This window comes from Ammodytes marinus, assembly GCF_949987685.1.
Source record: "Ammodytes marinus genome assembly, chromosome: 3".
Classification (NCBI taxonomy): Eukaryota; Metazoa; Chordata; class Actinopteri; order Uranoscopiformes; family Ammodytidae; genus Ammodytes; species Ammodytes marinus.
In genome coordinates this window covers 27,957,769-27,976,733 of record NC_137232.1, presented here as the reverse complement: position 1 = coordinate 27,976,733, position 18,965 = coordinate 27,957,769, and the positions used below count along the sequence as shown (strand labels likewise).

Below are 18,965 nucleotides of genomic sequence, written 5' to 3'. Positions count from 1 at the left end.
AAGAGGCCACTTCATACAAATTGTATTACACATGCGTTCACATTGCCGTACACTTAAGAACCTGATATTGGCTCGTGGTGTGTCACATCCTGTAGCCCAGCAACGTTTACAACACTGATCCACTCTCTAAATGAAGCCTTCCAACCAGCGTGTCAACTACCACTTGATTTTGATTTTATAAAAGGAAGTGGAAAAACTGTGCACTTCATACATTTTTATTCTCGTGTAATTCCCAGGGCTATTCCAATCTATTAATGACCTTATGGTCAGGCTACTGAAAATAGTCCACAAACATATCCAAGCCAGAGCCTGAGGCTCTCACTGCCTGAAATATGACATGGATATGTTTTCTGCTTTTGTTTCGCCTGACAAAGACTTGGCAGCAGGATGTGAAAGAGAATCAATTAGAGATTGCTTGTGTGCAGAGTCAAAGTTGTCTCCTCAGCTGTTTTTAGTTACACAAAGTATCCTCGCAAATCAGATTTTAGACTCCACTACAGCTTTAAAAAGCCTGTTACAGCACGCTTTAGCTATGCAACAAAAGGCTGTTTTTGAGATATATGATATATGCACACCAAAGCCCGTTTTTTGCTACTTGTATCTGTGGTTGCATTAAGGTTATTGCTTCTACACGTTACCTGAAGAAGGATTTATGTACTTGGCACAATTTCGGCCTCAGTCTTATGAACCGCTTGGAGGGAAGAGGAGAGTGGATTCCTTGTTATTCATAACAGTTACTCCACACCCTCCCTTTTGCGATATTTGTGTAAAGCGATCAATCCTCACAGTGGAATCTAAATTAGGAGTGGCTCTTCAATGCTGTGAGAAAGCCCAACTGGGGAATAGAAGTCAGATGCCTGGAATAATCAGTTTCCCAGCAGGACTCTGTATTGATTGAAGCATCATTCCTATCCTGTGATTCCCAGTCATTTGCTTTACTCATAGGAGGATTCTTTTCTTGAAAGCGGTGTTTAGCCCATTGGCCCGGTATTGATCATAACCTTGGCAATCCACAACGCTGACCTTTCTCGTTTTTCACAACATTCCTTTATCCTCAGAAGAGGGAGTCTCATTTCACATACGTCGGCAATACACCCCAGTGATGTTTATTTCTGGCCTCGTAACTAAACTAGCTCGGTGATTAATTAGAACATTTTGTTTATAGTTATTTGTTTCCTCATCAGTAGTGTGGCTTCCAGTTAAGTTGTGTTTGTGTGTGTGTGTGTGTGTGTGTGTGTGTGTGTGTTTTCAGCTTGCTCCAGAGAACACACTGTGGTCCTTCCAGCGAGCACTGCAGATGAACGTCACTGGGTTGGAGGCTGACGTGGCTATCAGGTACACACACACACACACACACACACACACACACACACACACACACACACACACACACACACACACACACACACACACACACGATCAATACAGCATTATACCTTGTTGTTTTTCATAGCTGCTGAAAACATTTATTTTTTTCCTGAAACGTCTTAAAACCAGTACTCATATTTTCTAACACTGGACTACATATGATAATGCAAACCGTGTTAGATGTTGTGCATTTATGAGTCTCAGCAGTTGTCTTCAAAAAGGAATGAGACAAAGCAGTGATACACTGACAACAGGAAAAACAAGTAAATAACAATGTAAACACATACTTGGACACTAATTACAACCGTCACCGGACTGTAATATTTAACAGGCTACAGAGATGCAGCAGTAGATCAGTCTATTAGGAGGCAGTACATGGAGGCATGACTTCACCAACATAATGGGAAGTGACAGGCGCAGAGAAAGAAGAAAGGGAAATGGAGTGGGTGGTATGTGGATGCTCTTGTGGGTGTGATATATGATGGATAGTTGGTGTGCTGGTCTCATGTATGGAGAATGAAGGATTGTTTAGATGCGTGTGTTGCGTGCCTTGCTGCCCTATAGTGTGGGGCATTATTTTGTAGTGTGCTGTTTGTTTAAGGCTATTGCCATTTACTCTTGCTTCTGAAATAGTTGAGTTTTTTTCCCTTTTATTAGGGATCACTTTGGCACCCACCTTGTTTGTGTCTGTGTGTGTTTGTTTGCTCAGTGTACATCCTAAGAGAGGTGAATGGTGTGTGATTGTTGAGGGCCACTGACAGGTGAGCTCCTGACTGCGCTGAGTAATTAGAACTGATGACAGCTAGGGAGACGGAGAGACTCCACTGGAGCAGCAGACAACACACAGACAGAAACAGACAGACACACACACACACACACACACACACACACACACACACACACACACACACACCCACACACACACACACATACAAAATATGCCAGCATATTTGTAATGCACTAAATGACAACTATTTCAGATTTCATGAAATTTTCATATATAGTATACTATGTGCGTGTGTGTGTGGGCCCACCTAACACACAAACGGACAGCTCGTCACTCACTTACACAAAGGTGGTTGCAAGGGGAAATTGTATCTCCTTGCATCGCTATTAATGGTACTGAACAGTACCCACACACATACATACATCTATCTCATATCAACAGTTAACAAACAGACACACACAAAAACACACAAAGGAAAGGAGTCGATTTTCTTCTGAGGATTTGAATAGCAAATATCGAGAAATGGGAGAGCTTTTTTTCTTGTTTCAACTGGATAACAACCTTATGTAAACTCAAAAAAGGGAAGTCATTTGTAATTCAAATTTTGAGCAGCAGCAGTTTCCAGCAATACCTCACAATTAGGCCAAACTCTTGTCTTGTCTTGTCTTTTCTTGTCTGACATTAGTTCAAGAGCGCACCCCTTTAACACACTGTTGTCACCTCTTCTCTTACCTAATGTCATTTTGAGAGTGTGTAGCTTGCCTCAACTAAGCATGTGCTACAGGTAAAGTTACCTTAGACGAGTCCTTTTATTTTTTTAATTTGTCAAAATGCTGGCTCAGTTTGAATTATGATATAAATGTAAGTAAGCGAGGGAAGGTGTGGGATTTAGAATCCTTTATTTAATATTAGTGGGATATAAAGGAAACTAAGCAGATGGACACTGCTTCTCATGAACACACACATCATTACTCAATTATTTTAAAACTAAGCAATGTATAAGTATTATGAACTTGCTGACTTGCTCCCCCCCCCCCCCCTCCCCCCCCCCGTCAATCATTAGCGATGATGGAGTTCCGTTCCTGATGCATGACCGCACCCTGCAGAGGAGCACAGACGTAGCCAAGGTGTTCCCAGACAGACAGCTGAACGACGCCTCCTCCTTCAACTGGACCGATCTGCAGCAGCTCAACGCAGGGCGCTGGTTCCTAAAGGTGAAGGCCTTGTATGTTTGATGATGGGGACAATTGAAGCCATTTGGTTCATTGATGTGTGATTAAAAGGTTATCGGCCCATTGAGTCATAAGTATACAGTACATGTCCTCTGCTTTCATCCACACACTGAGATCCATGATTGCTTCAGCGATGCTCTCCCATGTGCAGTGTGACCTGAGGGTGCTTCAAAATGATGCTTTGTTTCAACCTGCTTGAAGTAGTACAGGATGAAAACACACTGACAGACAAGCCACGGTGCAGAAAACAATGCCTGTTCTGGATTCAACTCAACTTTAGCTTTATTGGTGATCACTATAAACACAGTTTACAGTTGAATGAAATTCCCTTTTTGGTGCAAACATATACAAAAAGTGACAGTGGAACGGTGGGAAAAAAATGAAAAAAAAACAGTGCAAGAATCAAAAACGGTGCTTGACATATTAAAGGCCTACTTCACCGGTTTGAAAAACACTCTTTCTGCCTTTTCTCAGGCTAGGATGAACCGATTTTAATTTTTTTTGCACATTTATACTACATAGGATCTCAGAATTCAATACACCTTCATATTCAAACCGGTGAAGTAGGCCTTTAAGGACGACAGTAACACCAAATATGACTGGGTAGCAGTTTAAAGTGGCAGTGCTGATAGAATGTAATTTCCATTGCAGAGTGTGCATATTGCAAAGAGGTATGGTGTGTAGATGTGTTATTTGTGATGTTGAATCATCTTAAACTGATGTTACTAATGTGGGGAATCTATAGATTTGGTGCGAGATGCAGTCATTTAGAGACATAGCTACTTGTGTGCACTGTTCCTCTTTAATCTTTCTACAGTAAACTGCAAGTAGTATTTGTTCTTCATATTTAGTTACTCGCTCAAATACTGCTGCAGCAAGTGTTACTTTTAATGCACTCTTTGTGTAACCTTGTTTCTAAAGGAAGGTTTGAAGGTTGCGTTTTTAGTCTGCATTTTTCCTCTGAAGGTTTTATTTTATCAGATCGGATTGCTATGCAGAGACACTTGGCTGTCATGCCTCTGCTATGTTGTTTTCTCCACCCTTCCCCCCCAGTCTATTTACTTTGCATTTGCGCTACGAAATGGAATTCATAAGAAAAGCCTTCATATGTCTGTCTGCTTGTACAGCGGTTATGACAATTCTCTGTCGCGGTCTGATTACTATATGGCCAAACATGTCCTGATCTGTCTGGCTTGTGTAATAATAGTGTCATTAAACTGACAAAACAAAACAAAACTTCTAGTCAGTGAAGTGAATTGAAGCCTGTCATGGAGGATCATCTGATTCTCCTGTGTGCTCTTTCAAGGAAAGAGTGAGCGGTGAACCAAGGGAGGATTGAAGGAGAAGAGAAGAAAAAACAATGCTCTATTTTTATTTCTTGTAGGCGTTGTCCAAAACGCTCTACATAACACTTGGATGGATGCTTTTATTTCTTAGCAACCATTGGGACTTATGAATGCATAAATGGAGAGAAGCCTACGGGCGACTTCAGGTAGTCAAGTCGAGGTGTACTGCTACAAATACACGTGACATGCCTTACCACACGAACCGAACACATTCTCACCATTTAGCGGTCTTTTTAACCCATTGATGACTATGGCAATCTAGGATGGATGTCCTTAATGCCTGAGGGTTTTCTGAAAAAATAGTACGAATTGTCAAGTCTACCAAAACCTTAATATCTAAGCCTGTGTAGCACATAGAAACATGAAATAAAATACATTTAAAAATTAAGGTTCACAGGTTTTATTTAAACATGCTCCCTTAGCGCTTACACACCAACAAATTTTTCTAAAAATCGTCAAAATTAGATGGGGGAGAAAAAAAAGAATAAATAATAATGTGATTTTCGTCAGTAGCCTATAGTGGACCTTGATTCTGCGCACCAAACGCCACTAACTGTTCTGTAATACACTATCGCTGACACAGCAGGCTTATTTTTTTAAATTATTTTGTTTTATTTTTTATTTTTTTGATTGATGTGATTTTCGGCAAACCACACAACTTTTGGGTGGTCACGTGGTCTTAAAAAATCAACAAAACCCACCTCATGTGTATTTGAACCAATGACAGTGCATTCTATGCTGCGCATGCCATGAAAATTAGATAAAGTAAAAATGCTGCACGATGCAGCATCAGGCAGGAGAGGCAATGTGGCATCGCGCAGCAGCCGTCATCAATGGGTTAAGCTGCAGGATTTCCCTTCTCTACCTCTTGCTTTGTCAGTTTCTGCTTCTCTTGCGTCATTGCTCTGCTCCGTTTTTACGGCCACACCACCAACACAGCATCCAAACTCTAACTATATCTTGCTCAATGAAACATTTTAAATTAGTTATCGTAATCCGACTGAAACATATTTTGCGGTTTTCCAAAATCGCAATGGAATTTCTAGCAGCAGTAATGTTATTACCATGCGTAATTATATTTGAAACAATGGAAGCGCTGGTTTTGCACACACCTGTTGAAAACATCTGTAGTCCTCTTCCTCATGCTGTTTTTGTCCCTGTGTTTTCAGGACGATCCTTTCTGGACCGTGAACCACCTGTCCCCCCATGAGAGAGATCGGATCGCCAACCAGAGTGTGTGCAGCCTGGAGCAGCTCCTAAAGCTGGCTTCCTATCATAACAGCAGTGTGGTGTTTAGGCTGAGGAGACCTCCTCAGGAGCACCCCTGTCATTACAGCTGGATCAATGATACACTGCAGGCCGTGCTGCAATCTGGAGTCCCCCAGAGTCTGGTAAGTAAATAGGAACTGGACGCTTAGAACAGATCTCTGAGACCCAGTCCGCATCATGTTTACTCCTCTCTAGAACATTCCCTGCGTTCCAAATCACATATTCAATACTACTACGCACATACTTTTTAACTAATCTACATTCTACATAGTACATAGTTTACATGCAGTAGGCATACAATTGGGACATACTTTTCGATATTTATTTTGTCATAACATCGTATGTACAGTATATCTATACAGTTTATATATACATGTATTGTGCTGTGTGAAGGTGATGTGGACTCCAGATGAAGACAGAGCTCAGGTGAGAAGGCAGGCACCCGGTCTAATCCAGACCTCAGTAGAGAAACAGAGTCCTCTAAGCCTCCATGAGAAGGGCATCAGCAGGCTGCTGCTCAGATACAACCAGGCCAGCACACAGGAAATCAGGTAGGAACACACACACACACACACACACACACACACACACACACACACACACATGTTATCATGTTGGCACCTTAGCACATGGTTTCATACCCAAAGACGTGTCTGAATGTGTTTGACCGCTTTCAGAAACTTCTCCCAGACCAACATCAACCTCACCCTTTACCCCATCAATGAGCCGTGGCTGTACTCTGTGCTGTGGTGCAGCGGGGTGGTGTCAGTCTCCTCACAGGCCCCACATATCCTCAATAAGCTGACTTACCCCGTCTGGCTCATGGTAAGGACCCACCATATCCCTTATAGGCTATAGTATGTATCTGTATAGATGGTATTATCAGACAACCTGTCTCCTTTCCTTCAGCCTCATGACTAAACAAGATTTGAACAGGTTACATCAACAACGGAGCCTTGCTTTCACCTGAGCTTGTCTGGTCTGTTTTTAATGTTCCTCATGTTATGCTGTACATGACACTGTTAAGGCTTTTGTTAAAGAAGTGCATTGCTTGTTGAATACATTACACAATATTACACTTTTAAACAGAGCTGCTATTTAAATGACCGATCTCTTTTCTATAAATCAAATGTATTTAAAGTGTGATTTTATATTGCAGAAGTACCTGTATATTACAAGAAAGTTTGGATGTTGCGCCCCCATGAGAGACTGTGTTGTTGACTTACAGCTCCACCCAGTGGTGGACATGGCCATAAACAATTTGAGGGCGAAACCCAGACTTACAGTAGTGTGTGTGTGTGTGTGTGTGTGTGTGTGTATTTTCAGAGACCAAAAGAATACTGCCTGATGTGGGTGTCTGCAGACCTCGTCTCCTTTGCCGCAATTATAGGAATATTCATATTCCAGAAGTAAGTGCCTTGCTGGTATAGCCGTGGTCGGATCATAAGAGACATTTCTTGCAAAAGATTGAATGATTACCATGTTTCTGCTGGTGCATGAATTACACATGTCTCGTTATACTGTCAATTAACAAGCACTGTTCACTAACATCTCTGTTAGTTTATCAAATCTTTACCATAACAGTGTGTACATATATACTGTATGCTGTTCCCTTGTGTTTTAACCACCTTTGTTATAATGATTTTCGCCAATAATTACTTTTTTAAAAGGACATTTTACAAAAAGGGTACATTAATTAACTCTTAGTTAATGCTTAACTAAGCATTAGTAACTAAGCATTAAGTTAGTTAATGCTTATTAAGCATTAACTAACTGCTAATAGCCAACAGTTAATTAATGTACCCTTATTGTAGAGCGTTACCAATCTCTCTGTGTTGTACGGTCCTATAAGCTGTAATGATGCTTTTTGTTTTGCTGCTGTGACAGAGGAGATGTAGGATTTTGAGTGTGTTTTTCTGTTTTGTTTCTGTGACGACTCCAGAGACAGATGGCCTATCCTCCTGTCGTCTCTGGGAATGGAGGGCATTGATCCTGCTTTTAGTTTTTTCTCGGTCCAGAGCTTTGTGTGTTTTGCTCTGCTCAGCCGAGCTCTTCAGTAGCTTCTGCTGGCTTCTAAACTGACCCTCTCTTGTCTCCCGCCTTCTTTTTGTCCTTCCTTCCTCTTCCTCGTCCTCTCTTCCTCTTCCTCTGCCTGATGTGCATGCTCTTCTCCTCTGCTGCATTCTGGCATCTTCTCCCAGCTATCACATGATCAGGTAACTGGGTCACCTCTTCTGACCCAAAGTCTTCTCGGCTTTAACCCCCTCTCTCTCTCTCTCTCTCTCTCTCTCTCTCTCTCTCGCTCTCTCTCTTCCTTTTATCCATCGTTCTTTATGTTTGACGCATTATTTTTCCTTTTTTCACTTTTTCCATTCTTTCTCTATATATTCTTTCTCACTCTCCTTATTATGACATCACACACCCCTTAATCAGATGTTTTCTCTCCACTCTACTTCCATCGTCTTTATTTATTTATTTTTCTCTCTCTCTCTCTCACACACTTCTCTCTATTTCACCTGAATCTTTGTACTGTGTTGAGCTCACGTTGTTGTCCCTGTGAGCAAACACAAAACAGAGGCTTTGCAGCCAGACAGCACAAAATGTCCACACAGCATTAAGTTGCCAATGAGATTTAAACTTTATCATCCATCCTCTTAAGCCCAACGACTTCATGTCCAAAAGGAAGTAGGGGATATGAATTCATTAGTGGAAGTGCCCCAGGATTGGCTTCAATTGATGCTGGTGAACTGAAAGCTCGCTTGTTTGCATTTCTGTTTTCCAAATGCCTCTGTGCATTAGCCGCAGTTCATTGTGACTAATGTTCCTATTAAGCTAAGTAAATTAAAACCCAGAGCCCGTTTTCATTAAAGCAAGGACGCTATTTCCACATGCAGGAAATAAATTGAGTCCTGTTTCTGACCCCACGAGCGATCTTCTGTGCTACTAACCAACCGCCTTCACATTTCACAGAATAGAGAAATGTGTTCTGCATTCAATTCTATTTTGCCAATTATTATTTCAGGAGGTATTTTTCAATTAGTATACAACGACAGCAGTGACATTAAATTAAAATAGCTCACTTATATTGGCTGTATTGAAAAATAGATGTTTGCATCGGTGGAAATGCAGCACACACTGTTACAATTGCTTGATTAACAGACAACAGTGATAAAGTAATGCTTAATTGATCAATTAAAATCCATTAATTTGAATGTTAATTACCATATTATAAAACTGATTCAACATCAACAATTAATAAAGGGTCTCCAATAGCGCAGTGTAGCCATTTTTTATTAAATATATTTTAAGTAAATATTATTTACAAACTTTATTCCTGTAATGACTAAATATTGACCTTTTGACTGCATATTGAGAGCAGAGGCAGCATTAGTGACACCATTACTGTCTCTGGGAGATCTCTGACCAAACATGTGACCCTACAGGTATCGAATGAGCGGCATGCGCAGCTACAACCCTGAACAGATCATGCTGAGCGCCGCTGTCAGGAGGTCCAGCCGAGACTTCAGCGTGATGAAGGAGAAGCTTATCTTCTCTGGTAAGACCCTGCTCAATCTTTGTTTGTCACTCTAGGGTGTGTTTTGTTGCTGATGTTGTTGTTGTTGTTGTTGTTGTGTTGTTTGGGCTCCTGAACTCCTGAAACCAACACCTCTCTTTGAACTTTTCCTTTTGATTTGCTGAAACATTTGTTACCTTTTAAAGATGAGGAATGCAACTGCATGTCTTCCTCCTCTCTCTCTCTCCACACTTTAAGTCTTTGCTTAAAACTATCGAATAAAGGTGAAAACACCATAAAGAACAAGGATGTTTAAAAAAAGAGATGAGGAATTGGCCATTTTAGAGTTTCATGGGGCCCAGCTAGCATGTCACTCCATCCCAGCATGCATCTCTCTCTCTGAGTGTTTGTGAATGTCTCTCTCGCTCCTCCTCTTCCTCTTCTCCCTGATGAAGGTCAGCCCCAGTAGCAGCCTGGCTGCGTGATGTGCAACTACCTACCAGCAGTGTGACTTACTCCTTTATTCCATGCATCCATTGCATCCCTCGCTCTCTGCCTACTATGCCTCCTCTCTCCCCTCCATCCATTCATCCATCCACCCCTTCATGCACCAAACTTCCCCCACAATCCACAACCCTCCCACTGGACACACTGTCATGTGTAGGGGAGCTTATAAACACCCCAGTCTGTCTAGACAGCCTCGTGCTGGGGTGGTCAAAGGTTAGTCAAATTGGTGCAAAATCATTTTCCCATTCATGATCTAATTCAGTTACAACATCATCTTTTTGTGTTTCCTTGCAAACTGATGTGCTTTTGAAAGTGATGTATGAGTGTAATGCCATCATAACGTACACGCTGACTTATTCTTCCTTTTCTTTGGCGCCCTCCAGAGGTGGGGAATGGAGTCGGCGGTGCTGACGAGCTGTATGCGGACAATGGCTACGACTACTACACCAATCAGGGCATTAGCCAGTGATTGGGCCCGGGCCTGTATGAAGCTGCTGTAGCAGAGCCGACACGGAGAAGACGACACATCATTCCTGTATTAGTAGATGTGAGCTCTTTTCTCCTCTGTCCTGCTGATTAACTGACAGACAGACTGCTGTATCTGATGGAGAACAAACAACCACCCAGTTGCTTTGTGTACATTCTGTAAATAGTTTTTTGTTGTTTTCTTGCTCGTCAAGACATACTGTATATCGCACAGGACTACACGCACTTTTTATTGACGGAAGTCGCCAAAATCCGTGGCCTCCTTTCTGGCAAGTAAATGTCAAGAGAGGCCCCATATGAGTTACAAGCTTCTGCTTCTTATTAAAGATGTTTCCAGATTCTTTATTATTATTAATATTATTAAGCTAATTTTCCAAAGCATTTCATTGTTTTTAAACCACTGTACATGCTATTCTTCTCTTAGCAGATGAATTTCTTTTTAAATAGGCTTTATTGCAGCATGAGACTAAAACGCTAACGGCTTATTATGCTCTTGCCTTTTGTCAGCACTTCACTGTGCTCATAATAGTACTAATATTAATATTTATATTTAAAGAGAAAAACAAAAACACAAACAAGCTGTTTACAGGAGTCCTGCCTTCTCCCCAAGTGAAATATTCACCTGGTGTATGTAAGATAATTATTTTGATAAGAGGCTGAATGATGCCTCTCGAGGCACCCTGCCCGAGGTTTGACCAGTGCATAGAACTGTAATGATCATATCAACTTGTGTGTGTGTGTGTGTGAGAGAGTGTGTGAGAGCTGTGCTCCAAGTGCAACCAGAGAACTGGTGAAATTGGTTTGGGGGTGAACACTTGTGTATTTTTATGGTTAATGTGAATGTGTTTGGATTCTTCTTCTTTTTTTTTTTAAAGATGTGTATGGTGTATTGTACGTATTCTGGCTGGGTATATATTTTTTAACCCGTGTGCAGTGCTATTTCAAGTGTTGAACATAAAAAGGTGAACCAATGTATGAGATTCTCCACCCAACTAAGAATTATGTGACGGTGAGAAACTGTTTAGTAATTACAATAGCAAATAGTCTGGTCATGATAGGAGTCATTTCCCTTCCTCCTCAGCCTCTGAAAAGGAGTCAAGTATATGGTATTTTAGTGTTGACATACACGATGCATCTACATGTTGGTTGATGGTGTAAAAACCGAATGCTGTAAGGTAAATGAAGTGGGTGCTTAATGTGAAAATAAAGCTCTAAGCTATTGTGAAGGGATGCTACAGGTATTGCAACAGGCAGCACAGGGTCAAGGAATGGATTGCCTTTTGTGTTTATTTTCTTTCTTTGGGTATTACTGTGCCTCAGAAGTAAACATTAAAACAAATCTTCTAATACTGGAGTTTTCTGGAATTGTTTTTCTTATTATTTGCTGTTTTTCTTTTCCAAGCCCAAAGGAATCGGTGTCAAAATAAACTGTTTGGGACATTTCATAAGGTTTTTCAAGCTCAAGAAGGTGTTTCTAGGCTTCTTAACTTAAAGACTATAAGAAAGCATTTCTCTCAGCACTGTTCATTTCTGAATCGGAAGCAGCAGAACTCATGAGCAATCATGTTGCCCATGAAAGCACAAAATGCTAAAGTGTGACGAAGTGTGGCTTTATGCAAAAAAAAAGATCTAAATAATCTCAAAGGGAAACATATCTTTTTAAAAATAAATTTTGAAAGTGGTATGTACAATTGGTTTAGTATGCAAAATACTTTGACAGGAAATATGAGCCATAAAATGGATCTAGTTTGACTGGTCAAAATAGAGTGACAACATTGAGAAATGTACTTTTAATTGGATGAAAAGTAGGCTGTAACAGTTAAGTCATTATTTAGGAGGTTAGACTCCTACAGTGAGACATGATATAAAAATAACTCCTTGTTTATCTTATTTTTTCACTTTTTCAGTAGGGATCAATCAATGATTTATACTGTATAAAAGATAAACAGCCTTTTTCTTTATCTTAACCTTCAGTGCATCCTTAAAAAAAATCACACTCTGCCTCCTTCGGCGCTTAAGATGTCACTTTGGATTGATATGTAGATAAAAATAACATGAATGTATTTTTCCACCAATTTTTTTTTATAACTTTCTTTTTCAACTCGAGTCCTCACCATACAAACCATATTCATCTTTATTTTAAGGATTTTAACCCTTTAAATTACAGTTGTTTTAGAAAAAGTCACTCGTTTTTTTTAATGGAAAAACACAAAATATCAATTAAAAGCTAAATAATTAGTCTGAATTGGATTTTTTTGAGGGGGATTGTAAGAGTGTGATAGATGTAAAAAATGTGCAATGAAATTGATTTGAATGCATTTTTATATTTTTTTATATCTAAGATTTAAAAAAAGACTCACACTCAGCCTCCTTCGGCGCTTAAGATGTCACTTTGAATTGATATGTAGATAAAAATAACATGAATGTATTTTTCCACAATTTTTTTTTATAACTTTCTTTTTCAACTCGAGTCCTCACCATACAAACCATATTCATCTTTATTTTAAGGATTTTAACCCTTTAAATTACAGTTGTTTTAGAAAAAGTCACTCGTTTTTTTTAAAGAAAAAACACAAAAAGTAAAAAGCTAAATAATAATTAGTCTAAATTGGATTTTTTTGAGTGGGATTAGAAGAGTGTGATAGATGTCAAGAATTAACAATAATATTGAATTGAATGCATTTCTATTCTTTTTGCTATTTAAGATTTAAAATGTGCCCTCCATTAAGGGCCATTGTACGGCACACAGAATTCTATTAAAACCACACTTTTTGACCCTGCTGCCAAAAGATGAGAGAAACTGATTTTTTTATTATTCTTTTGGTTCCTTGTACTAATGTCTTGACATTTTCCATTTTTTGTGTTTTTTACTAGTTGTTGCTAATTTCACACATATGCCAGTGTTTCAACTACAGGCTAAAATGTAAATTTGCACTCCCTTGCTACTTAGGCCACTGCAGGCTACATGAATAAAATATTTGAGATAACATGCCCTGTCTGGGTTCTTCTTAATAGCATAGAGTAGTGTATATGTGTATTTCAACAAATATGTATTTGTGAATATGTGTGCCTGTGTGTGTATCAAATAACAGATAGTGAAATTCACATAGAAATACAGCTCAATGTAAATCCATGAAAACAGCATGTTTCGATCCCATGGTTAATTGAGGATAAGTTTGTGAATATGGTAATATTACACATTCATCCTGCTCTTATAACTTGAAATTTTATATTTTTATGATTTTTTCAGATGTTTTATGAATTAAGTCCTGCCTATAGCCTTTACAACTGATAACAATACAAAATGAATCACAGTTCCCTTGTTTCCACTAGGGGTATCTTTGCTCTTCAGGCCTATAAGGATGAAATTCACGCATCAGCTGTAAAATAGTAAAAATGTAAAATTTCAAGGTATAAGAACAGGATGAATGTCTAATATTACCAAATTCATGTATTTAAACTCAATTGACCATGGGATCAACACATGCAGTTTTTATGGATTTACACTGAACTGTTTTTCTCTATGTGAATTTGAGTGTCCGTGTTTGGATACACACACAGACACGCACACACACTTATTTGTCGAAAAACACATCTATACTATACTATGCCATCACTAAGAATACAGAGAGAGCATTTTAGCTGAAACAATTTATTCATGTGGCCTGCAGTGGCTAGTAGCAGAGGAGAGCAATATTAAATCTCAGCCTGTAATTAAAACCAATGGTATATGAGAGAAAACCGATGCAATTAAAAAAAAAACACAAAAAATTAAAATTTTCAAGACATTAGTGCAAGGAAATAAAACAAAACAAAAAAAATCTGGTTTCTATCAGCTATTGGCAGAAGGGTCAAAAAATGTCGTTTGAATGGGAGTCAATGAGGTGCCGTTTTGGCCAAGGAGGCTGAGTGTGAGGAAAATTAATATACAGTGCATTATAGTGTAAATTAATGAATTGAGGATAAAATTCATAAATTGGTCAGAAAACATTAGCCTTGACCAAATATGAAGCCATTTGCATGAACACAGCCTCAGCAGTTGTGAAATGAAAAACCAAAATGTACCAAAAAGGGCCTAAGATGCACTGAAGGTTAATGACATGTTAAACATCACAATTGGCAAAAAAAAAGCTTATACTTTTCAAAGGAATGTAAAGTCCTTGGTTCATTCATTCCTATTGGACCGTCCACTTTCAGAGATACAAAATTCTGAGTTTTATATTTCCATAAAGAAACAGTTTTATGATATACAATAACTCAGAACAGTTTTTTCACAATAAATAATCAAACAAATCATTCACATTTGAGGCACCCTGACAACCGCAAACCATGTGTCTGGTCCAGCAAACCACCTAGATGATGTGACAAGTTTCTCCAACATCATATACACGAGGCACAAGTTAACCGTGCTTTGGTCCTCTTGTGGGACTACCAGAGTTGGTCTTCTCAGGCTGTTGTAAAACAAATATTTGAAGTGTGTACGGCAGCGCAAGTCACTGCGTTTAAAAAACACACACACACACACTATTGCACCATTAGGTAAAGTTGGCAAGTGGAAGTCCTCAAAGAACAGCACTATAATAAGTGCCTTTTTCAGTCTTTAAGGCAAGCATTTCAATCTATTTCATGAAAAGGTTCTAATCATTTCAGATTCACAATCCTGTGTGAACATTAAGGCTTTATTCTACCTGTACCTTCATGTAGCAGCATAGATTAGATTACACACACACACACACACACACACACACACACACACACACACACACACACACACACACACACACACACACACACACACACACACACACACACACACACACACACACACACACACACACACACACACACACACACACACACACACACACACACACACACACACACACACACACACACACACACACACACACACACACACACACACACACACACACACACACACACACACACTCAGCTAATGGGAATAAATAAATAAATAGCTGTAGATGTACTGGCTAGTCTTTAAGTCCCTTGAACAAGTGACGGTTCCCTGGATTAAATACCATTAATGTATCTCTACCATGACTGAGGTTCATCATTCAAGCTAAATGGATCAGTAGATTCATGAGAGGCTTTTTCTTTCATATTTCTCAAGTGTGTCACTGTTAATTCTGCTGAGGCTTCGCACACAACAATAGCAGCAGTCACTGCAAACAGCACTGTTCACTTCGGCAGATGTTAGCAGCTGCACACGTGGAAGAGGAATGTTAATGCATTTTTATCACGCGATCATCACTGGTTTTTCTGCTTCTCTCACCTTCACCAACACAAAAGAATGCGATGAGTTGGAAAAACCTGAGAATCTTGCCTATCTTCATTCACCATACAGCAGAGTTTAAATGATGCACATATGAGAAGCATGGAACAGTTAGGAAGTCTCTGTCTTAATAAATAAAACTTAGAGAAAGTTTGTTTTCCTCAGGTGTCTGTTGGGGATCTCTATAGCGCTGACTTGTAGTGGCCAGGAGCCGCCCATGATGCCGGCCTGGATGGCCACTCCGGTCACCACAGCCAGGTCAGGGTCCACTGAGGTGTTGGGCTCCTTCCCAAAATACTCACTGATCAGCCTCCGTATGCGTGGTATCCTGGTGGAGCCTCCCACCAGCACTATCTCATCCACTTCCTCTTTGTCCAGGTGGCCCTCTGCCAGCACCGTCTCTACAGGAGCCAGGATCTTCTGGAAGAGATCCTCGTTGAGCTCCTCAAACAGCTCGCGGGTGATCTCAGCCTGGAAGAGAACCAGAGCAGGAGCGGCGCCTTGGGGAGACTGGGGGCTGCGGTGAAGCTGCAGGGGAACCCGGACAGTGGCGCTGGGTTGGAGGGTGAGGTTGAGCTTGGCGGCTTCCACGGCCTGCCGGAGATGGTGTATGTCCTCTTTGAGAGTGGGCGCCACACCAAACTCCTGTAGGACTAGCTCCGTGGTATACTGCAGCAACCTCTCGCTGAAGTCTTGACCTCCAAGCTTGTTATTCCCTGCCAAAAAAATTCATAAATACGGTTCACTGAAAGGAATACTTTACCCATATGGAGCCGGCGTTCTATCGTTATAAAATCACAATTATAATATAATGGCCCAGCGGTCCTGTTAATCCTAACCCTACATTTTCCCATGTGTGATACATGTCACACATGGGAAAATGTAGGGTTAGACAGTGAGACCATAAAACACTCTTTCTGCCTCTTCTTAGGCAAGGATGAACCCATTTCTAAAATGTTTGCACATTTGTACTACATAGGATCTCAGAGTTCAATACACCTTCATATTCCCACCGGTGAAATAGGTCGTGAAGTTAAGGCAACTGCATTATTAAAAAATACAACTCTTCTTATTCAGACAAACACTGCATTAAGAAGTTTCAGATTAAGGTGCGCACTCACACTAGGTAGGTTCAATCATGAAGAGAAGAAAAGAAAAGCTTCTGTAGGTACATATCCCCTCCTATCTAAAGACAGTATTACCTGCCATGGCTCTGGTGAGGAACATGCCTCCCTGTTTGTTGAGCAGAGAAACATCCAGGGTTCCTCCCCCGAGGTCCACCACCAGCACGTTGAACACGTCCACCTTGTGTAGGCCGTACGCCATGGCTGCAGCCGTGGGCTCATTGATCACACGCAGGATCTCCAGGCCTGCAAGACAAGGGGAGAGAGTGTACACTTAAAATACTGGCACTGCCATCTATATTACTAATGCATTGCCTGAGTGTGTAATGCTTTTGGTGAGGACACTACTATGGATCTTTGTTAAAATACACATCCAGGCATAGCAATATAAGGGCTGTGTATGGAGTGAGTGACTGACCGGCAAGGTTGGCGGCCCGGACGGTGTAGTTCCTCTGTCTCTCGTCAAACTCTGCGGGCACAGAGATGACCGCTTTGAGGATGGTCACGCCCAGCTGTAGCTCTGCCATCTTCTTCATCTTCAGCAACAGCCTGGAGCCGATGAACTCCGGACTCACCGTGAACGTGTCGTTGGTGGAGATCAGAAACTCTGCACTGCCGTTATTGTAAACCACCTAGGAGGTATAGAGGCAAGACGAGAGGGAGAGAGGAGGGAGAGAGAGGCAAGACAAGAGGGAGAGAGGAGGTATAGAGGGAAGACAAGAGGGAGAGAGGAGGGAGAGAGGGAAGACAAGAGGGAGAGAGGAGGGAGAGAGGCAAGACGAGAGGGAGAGAGGGAAGACAAGAAGGAGAGAGGAGGTATAGAGGGAAGACAAGAGGGAGAGAGGCAAGATGAGAGGGAGAGAGGGAAGACAAGAGGGAGAGAGGAGGTATAGAGGCAAGACAAGAGGGAGAGAGGAGGTATAGAGGGAAGACAAGAGGGAGAGAGGAGGTATAGAGGCAAGACAAGAGGGAAAGAGGGGGGACAGATTGTTAAAGACCAAAGCAAATAACAGGCGTTAAATGGACATGATCAGTATAGCTGAGAGGAATTATTATATTGTGAGAAAATGAATAGACAACAATGTCGATGCTTTGTTTCTGTTCTGCACTTTTAAACAGGCTTGGTTGGTTGTAAATATGGTTCACAGCAGAGCATATGATTCATGCTCTTACCCAAATGAAATATTGTACTCACTGCCAAAATGTTACAATGTTTTCTAAAGGCTATTTCATAATGTAATTTGTAATAATAATGTTTCCCAGAAGAGTCATTATTTGGATTGAGAGATCACTTCTCGTCTGCTCAAGAGACATTCATTCTGCAACACACAATACAAAGTAGTCCAGTCCAAGTCACATCCTCGCCCACCTTAAAAGGGTACCGAGCACTCTCCTGCTCCAGCACCTGCGGCTCAAAGATCTTCCCGATGAACCTCTTGGCGTCGTAGATAGTGTTCTGCTGGTTGCTGTCGGCCACATCCACTGCGTCGTGTCCTGCCAGCACCGCGGTGGTGGTGAACGACACAGCGCTGGGGATGCTCTTCCTTCCCTTTTCATCCGCCATCACCTCCACCTCCCCGCTGCCCGGGTGGAAGACGCCCACAGAGCAGAACGTAGTGCCCAGGTCCAGGCCGATCACTTTGGGTGTGGGGGGCGGCAGGTACTGCTGGCCCAGGTAACCGGCCAGGAACAGGGCCAGAATAACCGAACCTGTGACAGCATTATGATGGTGACAAGTTAACACAAGTATAACAGCTGGACCAAACCACTTGGCTCAAACGTTATCAGGCCTGTTTATTGGGGAAAATAAATGTCATTCCACTTACCAATCATGGACATTTCTCCGGACATTGTAAGACACTGTTGCGAAGTCGGCCACGGCTTAAAATGTCTCAAAATTGAGGTTAAAATGATGTCCGGCGCTTTGACAAGTAGATGATGCGAAAGGGGAAGTTTTCAGACTGCCAACAAAATACACGTCAACATTCAGCTTCACCTCGTGGATTCTGGGAAATGTAGTCCACGGCATACGCCTTCCACGCCATGGACAGCCCAGCAGATGTGAAATTTAAACTACATTTCCCGTCGACGCAAGC

At 41.1% G+C, this 18,965-nt stretch overlaps 2 protein-coding genes across 3 annotated transcripts in view; one reads left to right on the top strand and one right to left on the bottom strand.

The window, feature by feature from the left end:
- Window positions 1-11,798, top strand: part of gdpd5b (glycerophosphodiester phosphodiesterase domain containing 5b) — a 50,863-nt gene extending 39,065 nt beyond the window's left edge. Inside the window, exons 9-17 of one of the 2 annotated variants that reach the window (XR_013844802.1) lie at window positions 1,253-1,335; window positions 3,159-3,309; window positions 5,843-6,064; window positions 6,336-6,493; window positions 6,620-6,767; window positions 7,269-7,351; window positions 9,386-9,498; window positions 9,912-10,176; window positions 10,347-11,798. Coding sequence is in view for 1 of the 2 variants with exons in the window: in XM_080025099.1 (XP_079881225.1) it covers window positions 1,253-1,335; window positions 3,159-3,309; window positions 5,843-6,064; window positions 6,336-6,493; window positions 6,620-6,767; window positions 7,269-7,351; window positions 9,386-9,498; window positions 10,347-10,432 (1,044 nt within the window). In the remaining variant the exon portion in view is untranslated. The remainder of the gene's footprint in view (window positions 1-1,252; window positions 1,336-3,158; window positions 3,310-5,842; window positions 6,065-6,335; window positions 6,494-6,619; window positions 6,768-7,268; window positions 7,352-9,385; window positions 9,499-9,911; window positions 10,177-10,346) is intronic. The other variant, XM_080025099.1, reaches the window with a different exon arrangement.
- Window positions 11,799-15,378: 3,580 nt separating this feature from the next.
- On the bottom strand, window positions 15,379-18,805 carry hspa13 (heat shock protein 70 family, member 13). Its single transcript, XM_080054134.1, has 5 exons — window positions 18,696-18,805; window positions 18,239-18,579; window positions 17,288-17,501; window positions 16,948-17,115; window positions 15,379-16,461 (listed from the first exon to the last, which is right to left on the bottom strand). Exons 1-5 carry the CDS (start codon window positions 18,718-18,720, stop codon window positions 15,887-15,889), a joined length of 1,323 nt encoding a protein of 440 aa, XP_079910260.1. The 5' UTR covers window positions 18,721-18,805; the 3' UTR covers window positions 15,379-15,886.
- Between the last annotated feature and the right edge of the window lie 160 nt (window positions 18,806-18,965).

Bases quoted from the DNA above. Each gene is read 5' to 3' on its own strand.
- hspa13 (XM_080054134.1), bottom strand. From the start codon at position 18,720: ATGTCCGGAGAAATGTCCATGATTG. The intron at 17,502-18,238 runs GTGGGCGAGGAT...TATACCTCCTAG, and splicing joins GTGCTCGGTACCCTTTTAAG to GTGGTTTACAATAACGGCAG. The intron at 17,116-17,287 runs GTCAGTCACTCA...CTTGTCTTGCAG, and splicing joins CCGGGCCGCCAACCTTGCCG to GCCTGGAGATCCTGCGTGTG.